General features: G+C 39.4%; 4 protein-coding genes across 6 annotated transcripts; 2 read left to right on the plus strand and 2 right to left on the minus strand.

The window, feature by feature from the left end:
* Positions 1 to 631: 631 nt before the first annotated feature.
* LOC121755815 (protein TIFY 7-like) lies at positions 632 to 3,626 on the plus strand. Of its 2 annotated transcripts, none has more exons than XM_042151214.1 (7): positions 632 to 924; positions 1,562 to 1,653; positions 1,985 to 2,076; positions 2,236 to 2,326; positions 2,421 to 2,745; positions 2,932 to 2,989; positions 3,361 to 3,626. In XM_042151214.1, the coding sequence occupies exons 1-7, from the start codon at positions 840 to 842 to the stop codon at positions 3,491 to 3,493; spliced, it is 876 nt and encodes a 291-aa protein (XP_042007148.1). In that variant the 5' UTR covers positions 632 to 839; the 3' UTR covers positions 3,494 to 3,626. The 2 variants fall into 2 exon arrangements, with proteins under 2 accessions (XP_042007148.1, XP_042007149.1); XM_042151215.1 differs by having other exon boundaries at positions 1,988 to 2,076.
* An 8,348-nt stretch (positions 3,627 to 11,974) lies between these two features.
* On the plus strand, positions 11,975 to 15,322 carry LOC121756448 (glucan endo-1,3-beta-glucosidase 3-like). Of its 2 annotated transcripts, none has more exons than XM_042151997.1 (4): positions 11,975 to 12,254; positions 13,430 to 14,683; positions 14,858 to 14,885; positions 14,959 to 15,322. In XM_042151997.1, exons 1-4 carry the CDS (start codon positions 12,191 to 12,193, stop codon positions 15,119 to 15,121), a joined length of 1,509 nt encoding a protein of 502 aa, XP_042007931.1. In that variant the 5' UTR covers positions 11,975 to 12,190; the 3' UTR covers positions 15,122 to 15,322. The 2 variants fall into 2 exon arrangements, with proteins under 2 accessions (XP_042007931.1, XP_042007932.1); XM_042151998.1 differs by lacking the exon at positions 11,975 to 12,254 and adding an exon at positions 12,948 to 13,254.
* LOC121756449 (F-box protein SKIP28-like) lies at positions 15,238 to 16,341 on the minus strand. The gene is made up of 2 exons (XM_042151999.1): positions 16,043 to 16,341; positions 15,238 to 15,870 (listed from the first exon to the last, which is right to left on the minus strand). The coding sequence occupies exons 1-2, from the start codon at positions 16,337 to 16,339 to the stop codon at positions 15,319 to 15,321; spliced, it is 849 nt and encodes a 282-aa protein (XP_042007933.1). The 5' UTR covers positions 16,340 to 16,341; the 3' UTR covers positions 15,238 to 15,318.
* A 151-nt stretch (positions 16,342 to 16,492) lies between these two features.
* Positions 16,493 to 17,963, minus strand: LOC121756450. Its single transcript, XM_042152000.1, has 2 exons — positions 17,547 to 17,963; positions 16,493 to 16,815 (listed from the first exon to the last, which is right to left on the minus strand). The coding sequence occupies exons 1-2, from the start codon at positions 17,952 to 17,954 to the stop codon at positions 16,660 to 16,662; spliced, it is 564 nt and encodes a 187-aa protein (XP_042007934.1). The 5' UTR covers positions 17,955 to 17,963; the 3' UTR covers positions 16,493 to 16,659.
* Between the last annotated feature and the right edge of the window lie 1,456 nt (positions 17,964 to 19,419).

A 19,419-nucleotide genomic window follows, 5' to 3' on the forward strand; every position in this document is an offset into this window, starting at 1 on the left:
GGCAAATTGAGTTAAGAGATTAATAAATCGTGGAGACATGTGGCTAACATACCGTACCGTGTGGTCCAACTTAATGATATCCATTATCGCATGTGATCAATTACCGGCCAACCCGTGAGCCGGTAAGTCCCTTAATATTCATCCATTAATATTTTTCTACCATAATATTTGGTAAATTAAATCTCTGGGAGTGTTATTCTCCTATTCATCCTTTATATCATTTATTCTTCTTAATATGAGCCGTTAGATCTCATTCATCAACGGTTCAGATGATCTGCATTATTACAATATAATGATGCATTATTAGTCGGTGTGCATTATTCAACTGAACATCTGCATTATTATACTGTAATGGTGCATTATTAGTCGGTGTGCATTATTCAACTGAAAATCTGCATTATTAAATGACACGTGAGATGACAAAATCATGGGGCTAAGATTAAAAAAATAAAGAACAAAATATATAAAAAGGAAATGAATACATCCCATTAAATCTCACTGTAAAAACTTTAATTACCACTTATCAACATCTACAGATAATTTTTCACATACTTTATGGATACAGATTTTTTTATTTTTTGAGAGGTAAAAGTCTATGTCAACGAGTCACCAATCACTAGAAAATCTTCTGTGGTTCCATTTACTACAGTTACAACTTTGAACCATTCCTTCTCCTTCACCTCTTTGCTTTTCCTTTTAAAAGGGCTTTTTCTACATATGTAAATTCTCAACTGTGATTTCTTTCGAGGGAAAACTGCAACATCTCTATTTTGTACCTTGAGAATTTCATACAATTCTCTTCTTTTCTGATACCTCTTTGTCGCTTCAAATTCTGAGATATGGAGAGAGATTTCATGGGGTTGAACCCTAACAAAGACGCTGCTGTTAAGGAAGAGGTTGTTGAAGGCGTCGTCGAAGAATCTGGTCATTTCTCTCTCTTCTTTATGCTCTAACAAAATTCCGTTTATTTCACGGTCAAATCATGAGAATTTTCGACTTTTTGTTTGATTTCTTTTCCCCACCTGTACGCGGTGTACTTGTTTGTGCGCCTGTTCCAAAATTTTCAAGGTTTTCTGTGTTTTTAGGCGTTTATGTTTTACCCTCATTTGAAGATGTGTATTAGAAATATTGTTGGTGTTTCTGTGTTTGTAAACATGTTAATGAGAGTTTTTGTTAGCTTTGTTAAACACAAATCACAGTATCACTTTTGATTCATATCTTCTCCTTAGAAATGTCTTGATCTGTTATAGAAGCGGAATGGTGCTTGCTGTCTCTAATTTGCTTGAGATCTGAACCAGCAACTGAGTTGACCAAATTTCAGCTACTAATCTTTTCATTTCAGAAAATATAAGAAAGGGGAGGAGAGTGAATCTTCTTATGCTTTTAATTTTTGTTCCGATCTGTCCAATTGTGTTAAGTTTCGAGTTCAATAGTTCAATTTACGTTGAAAACTTTGATCTCTGTTATGCCTAAAAGTTAAAGACTGGATGACTTAGACTTGGAGAGGTGATTTCTAACATGCTGTTTTTTTTGGCAAAAAAATGAAATAAAAAATGGTCAGGATTTGCAAGGAGCTCTGGGCCTGCAAACAAGGCGTCTGGCCTCCCTGAGTTTATGTCTTCGAGGTGCACACAAGATGAGAAGCTATCAAAGGTAAAATCTGATCTTCTTACATCTCTTGGCTTGGAGATATATTTGAGTCATATTTGAGTTTGGTCTGCTCATTTTTGTGTCATGTATGGATATTGTTCCATCCTTTAATTGCACCACGGCTCATAATTATTAATCTTCATGGAGTTATCTCCTTTTTGATATTTCAGCATCTAAACACCTGCATTTATTGAACTGGTAAATACAACAAAGAGAGAATAAACTTTAATATGGAAATTTGAGCGATTAAATTAACATCTGATTCAAGGCTGAAAAGAAAATAAGTTATCTATGGTAAAATCTGCCTTTATAGATTAACATCTGATCTATACAGCAGAATGGGCAGCCTGCATATTCTGTGAGTCCATTTTCCATGAAGCTGCAGTTTCTTGGTGGAAGTACTCATGCTGGAATAACTGAACAATGGTGAGCTGCAATCTTGACTCATACTTCATTCGCATCATCTATTGTAATCTTCTTATGTTATTAGTTGAACATCCGTAAGACTTTTAATAAGCGATGATGTGTCGTGGTGTAAATGTGCCTGTTTAAACAACTTCTTGTTCTCTATTATCTTTTTCGTAGGATCAATTCTAAGGCTTCTAATGCTCCTGCTCAGATGACTATTTTTTATGGTGGAACAGTGTGTGTCTTTGATGACATTTCCCCTGAGAAGGTTCCTCATTCTCTGCACGACATCGCTTTTGTTCTGTTTATTTCTGTAATATGCTGTGCACTAATTGATTTCCCTCACTGGGTATATTATCCAGGCTCAAGCAATCATGCTTTTGGCTGGAAATGTGTATGCCCAATCTATGATGACTCAATCGAAACTTCACATGCAAGCACCTGCGGCCAAAGTTCCAGCAGTAGATCAACCATTGGTTAACCAATCCATGAGCACTCCACCATGTTCTGGACTCCCAAGCCCTATGTCTGTTTCTTCTCACCCCATTGGCCATTGTGGTGTTCCGGCTACTAACAATGATGACATCAAGGTCTCTAAGACCGCTGGCATGTCACCCACCCATGCTAATAATACTGAACCTTCTAGAGTGATGTCATCTGTTGCTGCATCTGCTATAATGTCATCAGGTAATTCATTCAAATTCAGCGGATGAAATATTGCTATGTCATCGTGTTCCATTGAACCTGAAGTTTACTATCGTTGCACCAAATGCTCAATAATTCACTTTACATTACCAAGTCATCTCTATCCATCTCTGTGACATCCTATGGAGAAGTGCTAAGTACATGGATTAAAATGTTCTTTTTTCACAGCTGTTCCTCAGGCAAGGAAAGCATCACTGGCTAGATTTCTGGAGAAGCGTAAGGAGAGGTAACTTTGTTGATTCTCTTTTCCTAAAGATAAACAAACATATACCCAAAATCAATGCACATGGCTAGCGTTATACTATATCACAGTATCTCTTAGGGGGAAAGACAATAAATGTATTACTATTCCTTTTGTCCCATCTTTTCTATTTAAGGTTTTTGCTTTCTTTGGAACATTTTTTCTTAATAAGTTTAGTCACATTCATGAACCAGCCCAAAAGATCCCTTTGCAGTAGGATAATTTTTTGTGCAAATTATGCTTCTTATGCACATTAGAGACTGGTTTCTTCTATTTTTCCTTTTCTCTTCTTGGATTGGCTATAGTTGAGTTTTGAGTGAACGAACATTAAATTGGTGGTTGCATTTCTCTTGAAGGGTGATGAGTGCAGCGGCACCATACAACCAGGGCAAGAAGACGACTGATTGTAAAACGCCAGAGTCGAATGATTTTGGATTCTCAGCTACGTCGACCTTCTCTAGTTCGGTCGCAGTCAGCAAGGATGACTGAGTGTAATATATGTGAGATCTTCTCTTATGTAGCTAATAAACTCTGAAGTTTTACTAATTGCTTGCATTCTGGTTGTGGATCTATAACGTTTATGAATTCGGCTATATATATGTTGTAATATTATTTTTAAAAACTTGCTTCTCTTGGTAGGCAAACTACCTTATTTGTATCTAATGCCAACTCTAGATCATCTATTACTACATCATGGCTAAGTGTTCGGTGTTTGAGATCCACATTTGAACTATTAGGTTGAATTATTGCGAATACATTTTCTGTTTATGTTTTTTATTAAACTGTGGTTAATAAAACTCATAATATATGCTTGGATATTTCTGAAGCATGACAGCTCATTGGTTATTTACAAATCCACATTTTGCATGTGACAACAATCAATAATTGGTGGTCGTTGAGTGGAAAGTGAGTGGCAGTGATGGAGGTGGCTAGCTCTCTCTCTCTCTCTCTCTCTCTCCCTCTCTCTCATATAGGGTAGGGTAGGGATGCATGGTTAACAGTAATCAGATCGGAAATGGAACCTATGTTTTCGAACCAGCAAAAGTAAAATTTCTGTAGTAAAATTATACTACATTAATTTTACTTTTTGCTATCTGAGAGTGGAATTAGGTTGTGATTTCAAGAACTTGATCAGTCATGCCTAGTTTTAGCTAATACGAGTAATAATCTAACGAAAGATTGACATTGCGACTATATTTGTGACACATAAAAACAATCGAATCAAGTTAAGTCGAGCTAAGATTACGGTTTCTATATAAGGCCACCCGCAACGCGTTAAGCGGGTGGCTCGAATCCCGTCCTCCATGACGAGACGGGCGCGGGACGCGTTGCAACGTCTCGTTTCGTCCCCAGCCCGCCGAGACGCCCGGCTTGCCGAGACAGCCCGCGAGCTGTCTCGCCACGCACGCGCGCGACGTGGCGCCCTCTGGCGCGATGCGTGACGTCCACTCGCCGCCCGCGAGTAGGTTTCGTCACACTGACGCAATAAATCATTTTTTAAAATGATTTATTTAATAAATAAATTAATTAAAATTCGAAAACGGTAATATTACCGTTTTTCGACCGTTTTTTCTATTTTTTTTACTCTATAAATACCCATATTTCATCCTCATTTTACACACAAACACGCATCTATTCTTCTCAAATCATCTCTCTTTCCACTTCAATTTTCATCTCAAATCAACTCTTTTATTATCTAATGGATCCATATGAGCAAATGCGTCAAATAATGGAAGAATCACTTGAAGAAGATCGACGCCGGGAGACGCTCCCGGACTTACATCCATCGTAACTGGGAGGAAGCTGCCGCAAGGTTAGTACGCGACTACTTCTGCAATAACCCGGTTTGGGAAGATACCTACTTCCATCGCCGTTTCCGCATGCGGAAACTGCTATTTCTCCACATCGCAAATACATTGGCAGCCCGGGAAGAGTTATTCCAAGAAAGGTTTGACGCCGTCGGCCGTCCCAGCCACACGACGCTGCAGAAATGTACTGCAGCAATCCGTCAGCTTGCGACTGGACAAACGGTGGATGTGTTCGACGAATACCTCCACATTGGAGAAAGCACTGGGAGAATGTGCTTGATCCAATTCTGCAAAGGCGTCCGGGCAGCTTTCACCGATGAATTTCTCCGGAAGCCAAGCACGACAGATTGTCAGTATCTGTTTCACCTTCACGAAGAAGTGCACGAATTCCCCGAGATGCTCGGCAGCTTCGATTGCATGCACTGGCAATGGAAGAATTGCCATGTGGCGTGGAGGGGGTCATACACGAGCGGTCACAAAGGCACCCACCCCACCATTATACTCGAGGCCGTTGCCGACTGCCGGCTATGGATCTGGCATGCATACTTCGGGGTCCCCGGATCGAACAACGACGTAAACGTGCTCAACCAATCCGACCTATTCGCCGAAGTTTTGGATGGTAAAGCGCCGACCATCAACTTCATCGCTAACAACCGGCGGTATAAAATGGGGTACTATCTTGCCGACGGCATCTACCCGAAGTGGCCAACCTTCTTGAAGACGTGCAGCAGGCCTGTGAACGCAAAGCAGGCTCTTTTTGCGCAGAAGCAGGAGGCTGCTCGCAAGGATGTGGAGAGGGCGTTCGGGGTTCTCCAAGCGCGCTTCAACATTATCAAAGCTCCGGCTCGTACGTAGTTTATGGAGAGTATGGTCGACATCATGTATGCGTGCATAATCTTGCACAACATGATTGTCCAAGACGAATGACCTGAGGCAGGAAACTCGTTCGACCCTAAATCCCCGGAAGCTCTACCGCAAATAGTCCGCCTCGCAGTGGAGTGCATCCGTCTATACAAGAACGGTTGTCTATTTGAGCAAGGACACGTGACTCTACCGCCCACGCCCAACTCCAAGATGATCTAATTGAGAACATTTGGGCAAAATTTGGCAACCGGTGGACGCACATCATCGCCGTTCTTCTGCTTCTTTGAGCTTTAAAGATTTTGAATTTAGTGAGAGTGAGCGGAAGAAATTAAATTATGTATTTTTCATTTTTTAGGATTTTTAATTATGTTTTTTTATTTTTTAAGAATTTTATGTTGTAAATTTATTTTATTTAATGAAATGTGTTTTTATTAATTGAATTTGTTGGAAATAAAAATAAAAAATGAAAATGAATGAATAGTAATTTAAGAGATGATTAAGAGACGGATAAGAGATGGAGGGTTGCAGGTTCTGTCCCTTAGTTAAGAGATGGAGTAAAAAGTACAGTGGGGCCCAAGAATAGTAATTTAAGAGACGGTTAAGGGACGGATAAGAGACAACATTGCAGATGGCCTAATGTTAGGTTTTATTTTTTTTATAACGAAAATTTTAACGAAAACCTATAATATAACCTAAAGTCTTCAGACATTCCATTTAATTTGTTCGTAAAAAATAGAGACTTTTTCAATTTTAGTCCATCCAATAAAATTATCTATTTCTATTTTTGGCAACTTTATTCTCTCTAATAAGGTTGCCCACAATCTCCACTAACATATTCTAATTCTAATTACTTTTTCATTCTATACCTTTTATACTTTACCAATTATACATTAAAATCAATTCCGTCCCAAATATCTCTATATTTAAGGGGCGGAGGATAGTAATATTTGTTTATCGTTTGATAAAAAAATGCAGTTTCAACTTTTGTGGCTTAAAGACAGAAAATTAATGCACTCCATTCATCCCACAAAAATAGATACTCCTTTTGTCCCACGTCACTTGAAGCGTTTCTTTTCGGCACGAGATTTTAAAAAGTTGTGTTTAGTGAGTTAACTAAAGTAAAATAAAGTAGAAGAGAGAATAAAGTAAGAGAGAGACAAGAGAGTAAAGTAAAAGAAGAATAAAGTATATGAAATTAGATGTTTTGTTTTTAGTCAAAAAGAGAAATGGCCTAGGTAACTTGGGACAATCCAAAATGAAATACTACTCAAGTAACTTGAGACATAGGGAGTATTTTTTTTTCATTTTTGTCTTTTTCATAAATTTTTTTTGACAATTTCTTTTTCTTGGTATGTTTTATAAAAATAGTCTACTTTTATTTTTGATAATTTTTTTTTCTTGAAATCCATTCTACACTAATATTACTCGGATCACTTTTTCTTTGTATTTTATGAAATATAGTACTCCATCCGTCCTTAAAAAAAACTTGTTTTACTATTTTGGGCCGTCCTCTAAAATTAGACCATATGGAAATTTTTAACCAATTATACACTACTAAAATGTGGAGCCCATAATCTACTAACAATACTTCCACTACCTATTCCCTTCTCTCTTACTTTGTCATATTTCTCTCTTACATTATCAATTGCACCGTGTCATATATAAGTTTATCTATTTTTTAGGACAGATGGAGTATCACTTTTAGTTCGACAATTTAAAAAAGAAAATGTCTTTTTTAGTGGAACTGAGGGGTGCTCCATTCGTCCCAGCTAAGTGAAGAGTATTCTCTTTCGAATTGTCCTCTGTTGCATTTTTTGGGACAATAATTAACTTTATTTTTATCTGATTTCATTGACTTTATTCTTCTTTTCTCTCTCATACTTTATTCTATTTTTATTTTATTATTTCATATTGTATAAGTACTAAACATCACTTTCTTATTCATGTGTTAAAATAGAAGTGTCCCATTTAACCTATGATAGAGGGAATTACACTTAAATAAGATTTAAATAAAGAAAAATGTTTTAGAGATAATGGCAATGTCATAATGAGGTTAAAATGGTAATTGTATATTATATGGTATTTTTAATTAAAATTTTATTTTGTGTTTACTTGATTACCCCTATATTAATTTGATTATTTATTACACCTATAACCTATTTAAGGATATACATGTAGATTATGCATATATTACATGCATTTAATAAACACGTGAATCATATATACAATCTTTTAAAATATGACCGGATAATATTTTTTTATCTATTCCACTTTTATTGCATTTATTTAAAGAAATTTTAAAATATAGAGTAGTACAATTTTATTAGCAAAATAAAAAATATTGGATTTCTTTACAAATTAGTTTTATAAATTATAGTTTAAATAATTTAATAACAAATCATTAGAAGTATTAAAAAGATCTAATATTATTTAACTGTAAATAATCAGAGTTATAAGTTTGATATTAATTTTTTACTTCAAAAATTTTAAAATTTTTTGAACAGTACGATCAAAATATAATTACATGTCCTTAACTCATATTTTTTAACATTTTAAAGCTACGTACTCCCTCCGTCCCGCTTTAGGAGTCCCGGTTGATCAAGTTCATGCGTCCCGCTTTAGGAGTCTCGGTTGGGGTAAACTAATAAAAAATGCTTACAATCAATTTAAAAAGTGTTAAAAGTGGGTCTCAATATCCACTACAACATTTATTTATTACACACTCAAACCCTTTCTTAAACCATGTGCCAAAAGTGAGTCCCAATATCCACTACAACATTTATTTATTACACACTCACACACTTTCTTAAAATATGTACCCTGCCCGACTCAACCAGGACTCCTAAAGCGGGACGAAGGGAGTATTTAATACTAGTATTTGATATCGTATAGTAGTTTATGATTCTTTTATATTTTTCTTAGTCAGTTCGTTGGCATGTGATATATTAAAACAATCTAAAATTAGAAAAAATGGATTCATTCAATTATTTTCATATTAAATAATAATTTATTTGATTTTAATTTTTTTTAAAAATACACTCGAATCTCAATAAAAAATAATTGTATATTCTTAACTCGGCTGTTTAATAAGTATTTTAAAAGTATATATTTATATTTTTTCTTTTCTTTTTCTTTATATAAAAGATATTAGAGTTCCTATCTCAATTAAAATAAAAAATATTACATTTAATAATAGCTAAGGAAAACAACACAACAATTAAAAGAGATAAAAGTTTATTTTATCATACAATTCAAATCTGAATAAGATAAACATTTATTTTTTATATATTTTTTCATATACTATTAAATAAATGTTTCATAAAATTCAACGAAAAAAAGTTACTGTAGGATAGAATAGCACAAAAGACGAAGAAAAAACTAAAATTAAACTATAGAATGATTGAATAAAAATTTATTTAAAAAACATACTATTTAACTAATCAAAATTTTCACAATTAAATATAATTATTTAGTTATGTAGTTTGTTAATTAATAGTTCTGTGTTGATTCGTAATCTATATTAATGATTTTTATAAAACTAATAGTCTTAAATTTACATGACAAGAAAGTTTTTTAAATCCATTCAAAAAATTTAAATCCATTGCTTTAGTGATGATTAAGTTTGTCTCGAATTAAATATGCATTTGATAAGAATAATTAATTTGGTTTAATTTTCCTAAGTTAGAAATATATCTATTCAATACTATAATGTTAGGGTAAATTATACTTAGGGCAAAAAAATATAAGTGCATTATGGCGTAGAGACGTTATGTCTCTAAATTACTACCTTAAATAAATCTACAAGTAGCATTTGCATTAATTTTACTCTTTCCATATTCTATTAATTGTCTTATTCGCAGACGTTAGAGCATCCATAATGGCGGCGAGCGGACCGGCTAGCCGATCTCCGGCGCTCGCCGGTTCGCTCGCTGAACCATTTTAACCGGCGAGCGTCATTTTGGCAAAAAAATCGGCGAGCGCACGCCGATTCGCGAGCGCTGGGCGATGCGCTCGCCGTCCGCTCGCCTCCATTGCAGGCTCCGGACCGGCGAGCGATCGGCAAGCAAAATTTTCTTTTTTTTTTTAATTTTCGAAACACTATATATACGCGCTTTGCACGTCATTTTCATTCGCACCACTTGTTTTAACGAGTACTCTCTCTATCTTAATTTTTGTACAAGATCAACAACGTGAAATGGAGAACAACAACGAAGGTACTCCAATTACGAGCGGGTCTCAAACTCCCTCGGTACCCGTGGGAGGTGTATGGGGTCCGATGCCCGGGTACTACAACATGTACCCGTGGCAGTAGATGATGCCCGGGATGGCAGCCGGGGGGAGATCGCCGGTGGGGAGTATGCCGGGGGGGTTACCGGCGATGCCGGGGTGGGCACCCAGTATGCAGATGATGTCGGGGGGAAAACGTCTATCGCCCCAGTTTTGATTTTTCGACTGCTTCTTCGCACACATCGACCCCATCGGAGGCGCAGTTCACGCAATATGAGAGTTTCTCCTTAGAGGAGTTGGGGTTTGATCTTCTCGGTGTTCCGAAAACTCCCATTAAAACGGGGGGAGTAGGGCGGGGTCGGGGCCCCCCAAAGGGGAAGGGCAAGAGGGTCGGCGAGTCGTCGCAGCCGGTTGGGACGACTGCTCGGTACGGAGGAGGTGGACGGATGCGGATAACGTCGCGATGTCCAAGGCGTGGGTGAGTGTTTGCGATGATCCCCTCACTTCGAACAATCAGAGGATCGTCAACATGTAGGCCAAAATAGCAGCAGCCTACAAGGCATTTTGCCCGGAGGGGAGGCCGCGCAACGGGGAGGAGTGCCGGAAGGCGTGGGACCGAATCAGGGCTGGGGTCTCCTGATTTTCGGGCTTGTACGCCAACGCCCTCCGCATGCAGAGTAGTGGCCAAACGGAGGATGACTGCAGGAGGATAGCGGAGAAAGCCTTCCCCCAGCCCGGGTTGTATAAGGAGTTCACCTACTGGAACTGCTATGAGGTGCTGAACGACTCCGAGAAGTTCCGGGCAGGTGTCGACGCTGGCTGGCCGAAGAAGCAACAACTGAACTATACCTGTGATTACAGCGGCAGCAACGGTGGTTCCCACGACCTCCACTAGGGTGCTCAGGAGCTCCCGTCCCCTCCATCGTTCGCTCGCCGAACTCCCCCGGTTGGTCAAAGGCAGGCGCAACGGGAGGCGAGGGGGGGCGCCGGGGGATCCCAGGAGGTCCAGTCGGCATCCCCCCTTGGCCAGTCGACAGAGGATCTCAAATTCTTCGCGCGTCAACAAACCCGTGCTCAGATGGTCAAGATCTTAGCCGATTGGAAGGCGGCATAGGACCCCGAGGAGAAGAGCTTTCTTCACACATTGCTCGTGAGCATACGTGACGATTTGAAGACCGAGGGGGGGGGGGGGGACGGGGGGTACCGGCGGCGACGGAGGCGGCGGAGACGAGGAGTGAGGCGGAGGTCGGGGTTTTTTTAAAATAATATATATTTTTTAAATTAATGTATTTTTTAATGTACATTTTTTTTTAAATTAATGTATTTTTTTAATGTATTTTTTTAATTTAAATAATATTATTGAATTTTCGCGTATCTGTGTCGTAAATTTAATTCCGCATTTTGTGTGATTGTCAATTATTTGTTTTATATTATTAGGAGTGATGTGGCTAGGCTATTGCTGAGCTATTTGCTTGTCCTGATGATGTGGCAGGAGGATTTTTAGTGCTGATGTTGTGGCATGAGGAGTTTGTGGCTGAGCTATGGCTGTGCTATTGTTGGGCGAAAGCCATTGTGGATGCTCTTAAGAAACATAAATGAAACTGTAAGAAAAATTAATAGAGTATGACTTTTACTTTTATATATATTAGTTTATAATATATATGCGTGAAATAAATTAGTAAAATGTTAATATCTAATTTATTGAAAATAATTTTAAAAACTAAATAAAATAGTTAATTACAGCTAGTAAAAAACAATATACAAAATAATTATTCGCGGGAGGGAGTACTACCTATTCAAATAATAAAAATACTAAGTAATTTCTCCTAATTTATAAAGTAAAAGAAGAATGAGAATTAACATTGCAAATAATATTATTCTACCAAAATTTAGTTTAGTTTAACCACAATAATTCAGAGCACTGGATTTTTTTTAAACGAGTCTAAATTATTAATTTAATCATTAATTCATTACCTCTATAATTTATGTACTAGTACTACTTTGTTAAAAAAAATGAGCTGAGGTCAAATTAAGACTATGAAACCATACAGTGATTTCTGACAAAGTTGAAGACAGTGATTCGACACTGCTGTAAACATAAAAATGATTCTCTCTCTAACTCTCCTCACTCAATAACTTGTAGTACAGTTGTAGCAATTGCAAACCCCTCTTGCCCGCCTATTTTCTTTGCCTACTTCTTTGAGGTTTATGCTAAAATAACGTGGCCACTTTGCTCTTGGTTTTCCAAGATTGAAGCTTTGCAGTTGAAACACAAACGTTTCACCAAATGGGGTTATTTTTTCTTGCTCTTTTCTTGATGGCAATTTCTGCTACTTTCGCTGATGAAGAAGGTAGCTTCTTTCACTTTTTATTTGAAAAGTTGTTTTATTGATGGATTTCTATTTGAGCTCATATATAGTTCCATTTATCTATGTGATTTATTGCTATTTGGATTTGAGGTATCTTGTTCTGCACTTAAATACAGCAGCAGTAGTCTTTTCAAAAATAAATTTGTTTATTTATGCTCATACAAGCTCTTAATCAAGGAAGTTTCTTGAATGAACTGAAAATCCTTGATTAAATTTGTTTCAGACCACAACGGAAATTTTCTTTATTGCTAACCAGCTCATGTTACTTTTCTTTTGGACATGCACTGTAGTGCCGAAGATTCTATGTGGTCATCTCGACCCCACACCCAATGCACATGTACTTTTCTACACACACCTACATTGATGTGTGAATACTCATGTTATGCCCCAACTTATTGTTGCTTTGGATTGTCCCATCTTAATGTTTAGCCATGTGATTAGGGATAGCTTTGAGATTTTGTAGTTTGTTTAATTAAATGGGGCTAATAACTAGTGCTTTCCACAACTGTCTGCCAGTTGCTTTCAAGTTTTGTTTTTAAGCTAGTGCATTATTAGGTAATAGTTGCAACATTCCTTTTGTAAATAATGGTGTGTGACATGGAGAGATCAGTTACTTGTAAGAAATCCAGTTTTTGGAACATTTAATGTATCATGGAATGGAAGCACCCAGGTCGAAATAAAATGGTAGCTGTTGTTTAATGTTACGAGGTTCAAGTAATAGCCATGTTTTGATAGAGATAAGGGATAGTGGTTGAGGCTGAGATTGACATATTGCAGAAAGCTAAAACACATGACGTTTGAACTAATCTCGAGCAAAACTGAGGTTTGAATCTGAAAATGTTGTGGTGTGATGACTTTCTTTCGCCGTCGGGAATTCTGATTCTTTAGGCTGAAGTTAGCTTGATAAGTTGGCTGTTCTTGCTGCAAGAGTCGAAATCATGTCGTAGGCTTCTTAGCTCCACAAGCCTATGACTTGGTTTAGGTATTCAACTTTTAACTGGTTTAAAGTTTAGAAAGATCATCTAACCATGGTAATATATATCTATATTCGGCTAATTGTGAGTTTATAAGATCAAAGCAACTTCAGCGGTTATGGCAAGATTTGTGTTTATAAAGCAATCAGAAATCATCTTATTGTGTTGTTTCCTCATCTGCAGCTGCTTTCATTGGTGTAAACATTGGCACTGCCCTCTCCAACATGCCAGACCCGACCCAAGTGGTGGCCCTTTTGAAGTCTCAGCAAATCCGAAATGTCAGGCTATTTGATGCCGATAGAGCAATGCTACTAGCACTTGCTAATACTGGTATACATGTTACTGTATCCGTGCCTAATGATCAACTGTTAGGCATCGGGCAGTCTAATACCACTGCGGCCAATTGGGTTTCTCGCAATATTCTTGCTTACGTCCCTGCCACCAACATAACTGCGATAGCAGTTGGCTCTGAAGTTCTAACCACACTTCCCAATGCTGCTCCAGTTCTCGTCTCCGCAATGAGTTTTATTCACTCTGCCCTCGTGGCTTCTAGTCTTGGCTCCCGCATTAAAGTTTCCACTCCACACTCGTCTTCCATAATCCTTGACCCGTTCCCACCCTCTCAAGCTTTCTTTAATCGCTCATGGGAACCCGTCATGGTGCCATTGCTCAAGTTTTTGCAATCTACAGACTCTTATCTTATGCTAAATGTTTATCCTTATTATGACTACATGAAAGCCAATGGTGCTATTTCTTTGGACTATGCTCTATTCCGGCCCCTTCTTCCAACCAAGGAAGCCGTTGATCTCAACACGCTCCTTCACTACATCAATGTCTTTGATGCCGTTGTTGATGCAGCGTATTTTGCAACATCAAATCTGAACTTCACTAACATCCCCGTTGTAGTGACCGAGTCAGGTTGGCCTTCCAAGGGTGACTCTTCCGAGCCAGATGCCACCACAGACAACGCCAACACTTACAACAGTAACCTCATCAGGCACATTCTCAATAACACGGGAACCCCAAAACATCCTGGAATTGCTGTTAGTACTTATATTTATGAGCTATACAATGAGGATCTTAGGCCGGGACCCATTTCAGAGACGAACTGGGGGCTCTTTGATGGCAATGGGGTGCCGGTTTATATACTGCGCCTGACCGGCTCGGGGACTGTGTTGGCAAACGACACTACGAATCAAACTTATTGTGTTGCAAGGGAAGGCGCTGACAGGAAGATGTTACAGGCAGCATTGGATTGGGCATGTGGGCCAGGCAAAGTTGATTGCTCTCCTTTATTGCAGGGGCAGCCGTGCTACGAACCTGATACCGTTGCTGCCCATGCTTCGTATGCTTTTGATGTATACTATCACCGGATGGCAATGGGTGAGGGGACCTGTAACTTTAATGGCGTAGCTACCATCACCACAACGGATCCAAGTAAGTCCATGAGAAAGTTTGTCTCATGAGAAAGTTTGTCTCATGAGAAAGTTTGTCTTGATAACATTTTTGCAACAGTAATGAAAAAGTCCAAGATAATGTATATTTTAAGCCTATTCAGCTAATTATCTATGACTTGAGTATCTCACAACAGGTTGCTCTGTCATGTTGCAGGTCACGGTTCTTGCATTTTTTCGGGAAGGTACTGATTCATCACAACATATAAAGGTTGTTGCTCTTTCAAATTTTTCTTAGTAATTTATCACTTCATGCAGTGCTGGAAGAAACAGCACCTTCACAAACACCACATCCATCGCTCCGTCATCCAATACCACGGTTTCTGGTGGTCATTCGCGCTTTTTGTGCAGCAAAGATTCTTACGGGAACACTCTAGTACTGCTACTTGGTTTCATGTTATGGAGTGTGGTATATTTGTAACTATATATTCAGCTTCATGTCTCCGACTAAGTGGTACTTAAAACCCTAAGATAAGTCCAGCACCCGATTTTGTTGCAGAAGAGTTAGGGGTGAGAATATCCTTGTATGAGTAGTGGTAGATATAATATTAATTCATTCATTTGTGTAACAAAACATTAAGTTTGTGAATGATTCATGATTTGGGGTTTGTGTGGTTCTCAATTGAATTTTGAGTGACAAGCAGCACAGATAAATCCTGCTGAGCCTGAAAGTGTATGTAGGCTGCAGTAGGGCTTGTTGCAGAAATTGCATTTTGGCAGCTTCAGCCAACACTCCAAACACAGGGCATCTGCACAGGCAGCTGCCTCGACTTCTTGATCAATGCCTTTCATGCACACGCCACACTCAATGCACCTCACGATGCACGAGCTGCATCCTCTGCACTCCCCGTGTTTCTGCTGCTGCTGCCTGCAGAGAAGTCGGGGGCAGTTGAAAACCATCCTCACGTCACCGCACTTTGGGCATATATCAACATCAATACAAGGACCGTCATCACTCTCTGTCCCGTGAAGGTGGTAGAAGGTCTTTTCTTTCTTCTGTTGTACCGTGTTATGCTCGATTAGACTGCGTAGTGTATGCAGGTCTTCTGGACGGATGCCGTAGACGCCGCTGATCTTGAGGCTCCTCAGTCTGTGGATGTCTTTTGTGAGAAGCTGCACTGTTCTCACCACACCTCCTGCTGATAAGCTTGTGCATCCTGGTACATGAAGCTGCCAATTTATGATAATGATGAAGGAATCAATGTCATCCAACCATTTCTTATCCACAATATATCCTCAAATATGCACTAGGTTTTCATGTTGATTGGACAAAAAGTTGGGAGCAACATGATGATGGTGAAGTAGATATGATATGACACAGAAAATGGATATATATATATACCTTGGTGATATGAGGATTATGGTGGATAACTGTCAAGAGGCCATAGTCTGTGATGTTGAGACACTTGATGTGAACAAGAGCTTGTAGCCGGCCTGTCGCCATGGAAGCAACTTCCAGGAGACGATCATCGGAGAGGCGGCGGTTGAGGGGGCGATCGACGACAATTTTCAGCCACGGAAGCGTGTCATTCTCTATGGCATCTCTAAATGATGTGCAAACTCGAGCCATGGTCAATAGCTCAAACAGAGGAAGATAAGACAAGGCTAAAAACATTGCTTCATTTGGTGAGTCTGCCATTGTCACTTTCTTTCTTCTTTGAGAAAATAATTAAATGGTGAAGTTGTGGAAATTAATCTTAAATTTGTGCGAGATGAATTGTGACCACTTGTTTCTAATCATAGACATTTATTTTCATCTACTTATAGTGACAAAATAAGGAAATAGAGGTGGTTAAAATCAAATGCATCTAGCAACTTCCATTACCATGTTCAACAAACCATGAATCACACTACATTCAACCAAAACCAAGTCCTTCTGTGATTTCTTCTCATCATTTTCCCTCTTCTTTTTCCTCCACCAACCAACTACGTTTTCTATCACTAACAAGAAATGGTAGATCATTGTTCCAAAGGCTCCACGGCGGTCTTGAAGAGAAGAACGTACACTTTATCAATCGAGAAATACAAGAACCCTCCGAGGGAATGTGTCACATAAGAGCCGAAGCTGGTTCCAACAATGCAATGCCAAGCCTGGCCATATGTTGAGTCGAACTCCTACAAATACCACAAATGCTCGTCATATCTACTATACTACTAATAACCTCGATGCATATGAATTATATCAAGTCTGATCCACATAAACAAGCTACCGATGCAAGAAATAGCCCGAAAGGAGTTGGATATCTTGATATAAAGGGGAAATCTATCTGTCTCTTAAGCTTATTATTTGCTACATTCTCTACATTCTGCTGAATCTTTTACTACTATATGAAACACACAAGCACAGAGTAGGAGTTTAGCACAAATACACAAGCTTAGAGAATTTGCTATGAATTAACCTCCTAATCCAGAAAATGCATAGAGAAATTACTAGACTCATTGGAAACTTATTGCTATTACTTTTAATGATATCAACATTGAATGAATTCTGTTACCATCACACATCTCAAATATCACCACCTTCCTTTTCTATACATTTCCTAGTTTTCATTATTCAACATTGACCTCATTATCCAAGAATTAGTCTCTCTGGACAGTCAAAACAACTTTTACTGCAACTGAGGGAATGTTTCAAGCTTTTCCTAGAGAAAATGAATGGTGAAAAGAAAGAAATGTCACTGCACCTCCAGAACACCACACATCACCATTCATAAGCCCAAGAAATTATTCTGTATTTTTTCACAAAATCAGAACCCTTTGCTGAAAAATTCGATCTTTTTACATGGGAAAAAGTTACACCAACATTAAAAGTTAGAAAACAAAAAAAAAACTGATAAAAAAGGGACCTTTTTGAGGGAAAGAGCAAGGCGTTTGCTGTCGAGCTTGAGAGAAGCCATGGAATCAAGAATGTGTCTACAGGTGTTAAAGGCGTGATTTTGGAGAGGAAGAGGCATATCCGAAGCCCTGACTCGCACATTCATGCGATCATGGCTCTGTTTCTGCTCAGCCGCATTCTTCTTCTTCTGTATCAAACTGTTCAAGAACTTGCTTCTCCTCTCCAGCTCTTCTTCAGCTCCCTGCATCTCAATTTTCAACCTGATGATAATGATGTTTTCATCTATCTTCTGCCAGTCAAAGCTTTTAGAGAGAGAGAGGGAGATAGATAGGAGTATTGATTGATTGGTATTTGGTATAGTGTCCAAGAAAGAGAAAGTTGGAAGAAGGTGTTTTGTGTTTATGTAAGAAAAAGACATGTAAAGGAAATCAGTTGCTGCAATGTGCAAACAAGAACCTCGAATACATATACAATGACATAATTTGGGTGTATATTAATTTTGGTGCTTTGTAGGAAAACAAGTGCTTCTAAAATTAAATTATTTATGGTTTCGTGTGCATAAGAGCATCCGCAACGCGGTGCCGTCGCCGTTCCTATGCCGTTCCGGAGGAACGGTTTCGCGGCGGCACGCGTTGCAGCGTGCGTTCCGTCGCCATTCCGTGCCGCCACCGTTCCCATGCCGTGCCGCGTTTCGTTCCTCCGGAACGCGGAACGAAACGTTCCGCCACGCGCCGAGGCGACGTGGCGGACTCCCATTCGACGCGTGAAGCCCACTCGCTGCCCCGCGAGTGGGCTTCGTCCCGATGACGCAATAATTCATTTTTTTTAAAAAAAATTCGAATTTAATAAAAAAAAAAAAATTTTTTTTTTTATTAACGGTAATGAGACCGTTAATTTTATAGCCGTTTTTTTTTTTAATTTATTTATTTACTCTATAAATACTCCTATTTCATACTCATTTCAATCACAAACACACATCTATTTCTCTCTATTTCCACCCCAATTTTCATCTCAAATCAACTCTATTTTCCTTCTCCCAAATTTAATCAAACTAATGGATCCTTATGAACAAATGCGTCAAATATTGGAACAATCACTTGAAGAAGATCGACGACGGGAGGCGGAAGAAGCCGCTCCGCCCCAACGTCGCTCCCGTACGTACATCCATCGTAACCGGGAGGAAGCCGCCGCAAGGTTAGTACGCGACTACTTCTGCGATAACCCGGTTTGGGGAGATACGTACTTCCGTCGCCGTTTCCGCATGGGGAAACCGTTATTTCTCCACATCGCGAATACTTTGGCAGCCCGGGAAGAGTTCTTCCAGGAAGGGTTCGACGCGGTCGGACGTCCCAGCCACACGACGCTGCAGAAATGTACTGCAGCAATCCGCCAGCTTGCGACTGGACAAACGGCCGACATGTTCGACGAATACCTCCACATCGGAGATAGCACTGGGCGAATGTGCTTGCTCAAATTCTGCAAAGGCATCCGGGCAGCCTTCACCGACGAATTTCTCCGGAGGCCAAGCACGGCCGATTGTCAGTTCCTTCTCGACCTTCACGAAACAGTGCACGGATTCCCAGGGATGCTCGGCAGCGTCGATTGCATGCACTGGCAATGGAAGAATTGCCCGGTGGCGTGGAAGGGGTCCTACACGAGCGGCCACAAAGGTACCCACCCAACCGTTATACTCGAGGCTGTTGCCGACTACCGCCTTTGGATCTGGCACGCGTACTTCGGGGTCCCCGGGTCGAACAACGACGTAAACGTGCTCAACCAGTCCGACCTCTTGACCGAAGTTTTGGATGGTAAAGCGCCGGCCATCAACTTCGTCGCCAACAATCGGCTTTATAAAATGGGGTACTATCTCGCCGATGGCATCT

Source organism: Salvia splendens, chromosome 11, assembly GCF_004379255.2.
Source record: "Salvia splendens isolate huo1 chromosome 11, SspV2, whole genome shotgun sequence".
In the NCBI taxonomy this organism is placed as follows: Eukaryota; Viridiplantae; Streptophyta; class Magnoliopsida; order Lamiales; family Lamiaceae; genus Salvia; species Salvia splendens.

Excerpts from the sequence above, each read along its gene's own strand:
- LOC121755815 (XM_042151214.1), top strand. The coding sequence starts at position 840 with ATGGAGAGAGATTTCATGGGGTTGAACCCTAACAAAGACGCTGCTGTT. Across the intron at positions 925-1,561 it reads AGGCGTCGTCGAAGAATCTG|GATTTGCAAGGAGCTCTGGG; the intron begins GTCATTTCTCTC and ends AAAAATGGTCAG. Across the intron at positions 2,746-2,931 it reads ATCTGCTATAATGTCATCAG|CTGTTCCTCAGGCAAGGAAA; the intron begins GTAATTCATTCA and ends CTTTTTTCACAG.
- LOC121756448 (XM_042151997.1), top strand. The coding sequence starts at position 12,191 with ATGGGGTTATTTTTTCTTGCTCTTTTCTTGATGGCAATTTCTGCTACT. Across the intron at positions 12,255-13,429 it reads TACTTTCGCTGATGAAGAAG|CTGCTTTCATTGGTGTAAAC; the intron begins GTAGCTTCTTTC and ends CCTCATCTGCAG. Across the intron at positions 14,684-14,857 it reads CATCACCACAACGGATCCAA|GTCACGGTTCTTGCATTTTT; the intron begins GTAAGTCCATGA and ends GTCATGTTGCAG.
- LOC121756449 (XM_042151999.1), bottom strand. The coding sequence starts at position 16,339 with ATGGCAGACTCACCAAATGAAGCAATGTTTTTAGCCTTGTCTTATCTT. Across the intron at positions 15,871-16,042 it reads ATAATCCTCATATCACCAAG|CTTCATGTACCAGGATGCAC; the intron begins GTATATATATAT and ends ATAAATTGGCAG.
- LOC121756450 (XM_042152000.1), bottom strand. The coding sequence starts at position 17,954 with ATGTCTTTTTCTTACATAAACACAAAACACCTTCTTCCAACTTTCTCT. Across the intron at positions 16,816-17,546 it reads TTGCTCTTTCCCTCAAAAAG|GAGTTCGACTCAACATATGG; the intron begins GTCCCTTTTTTA and ends TGGTATTTGTAG.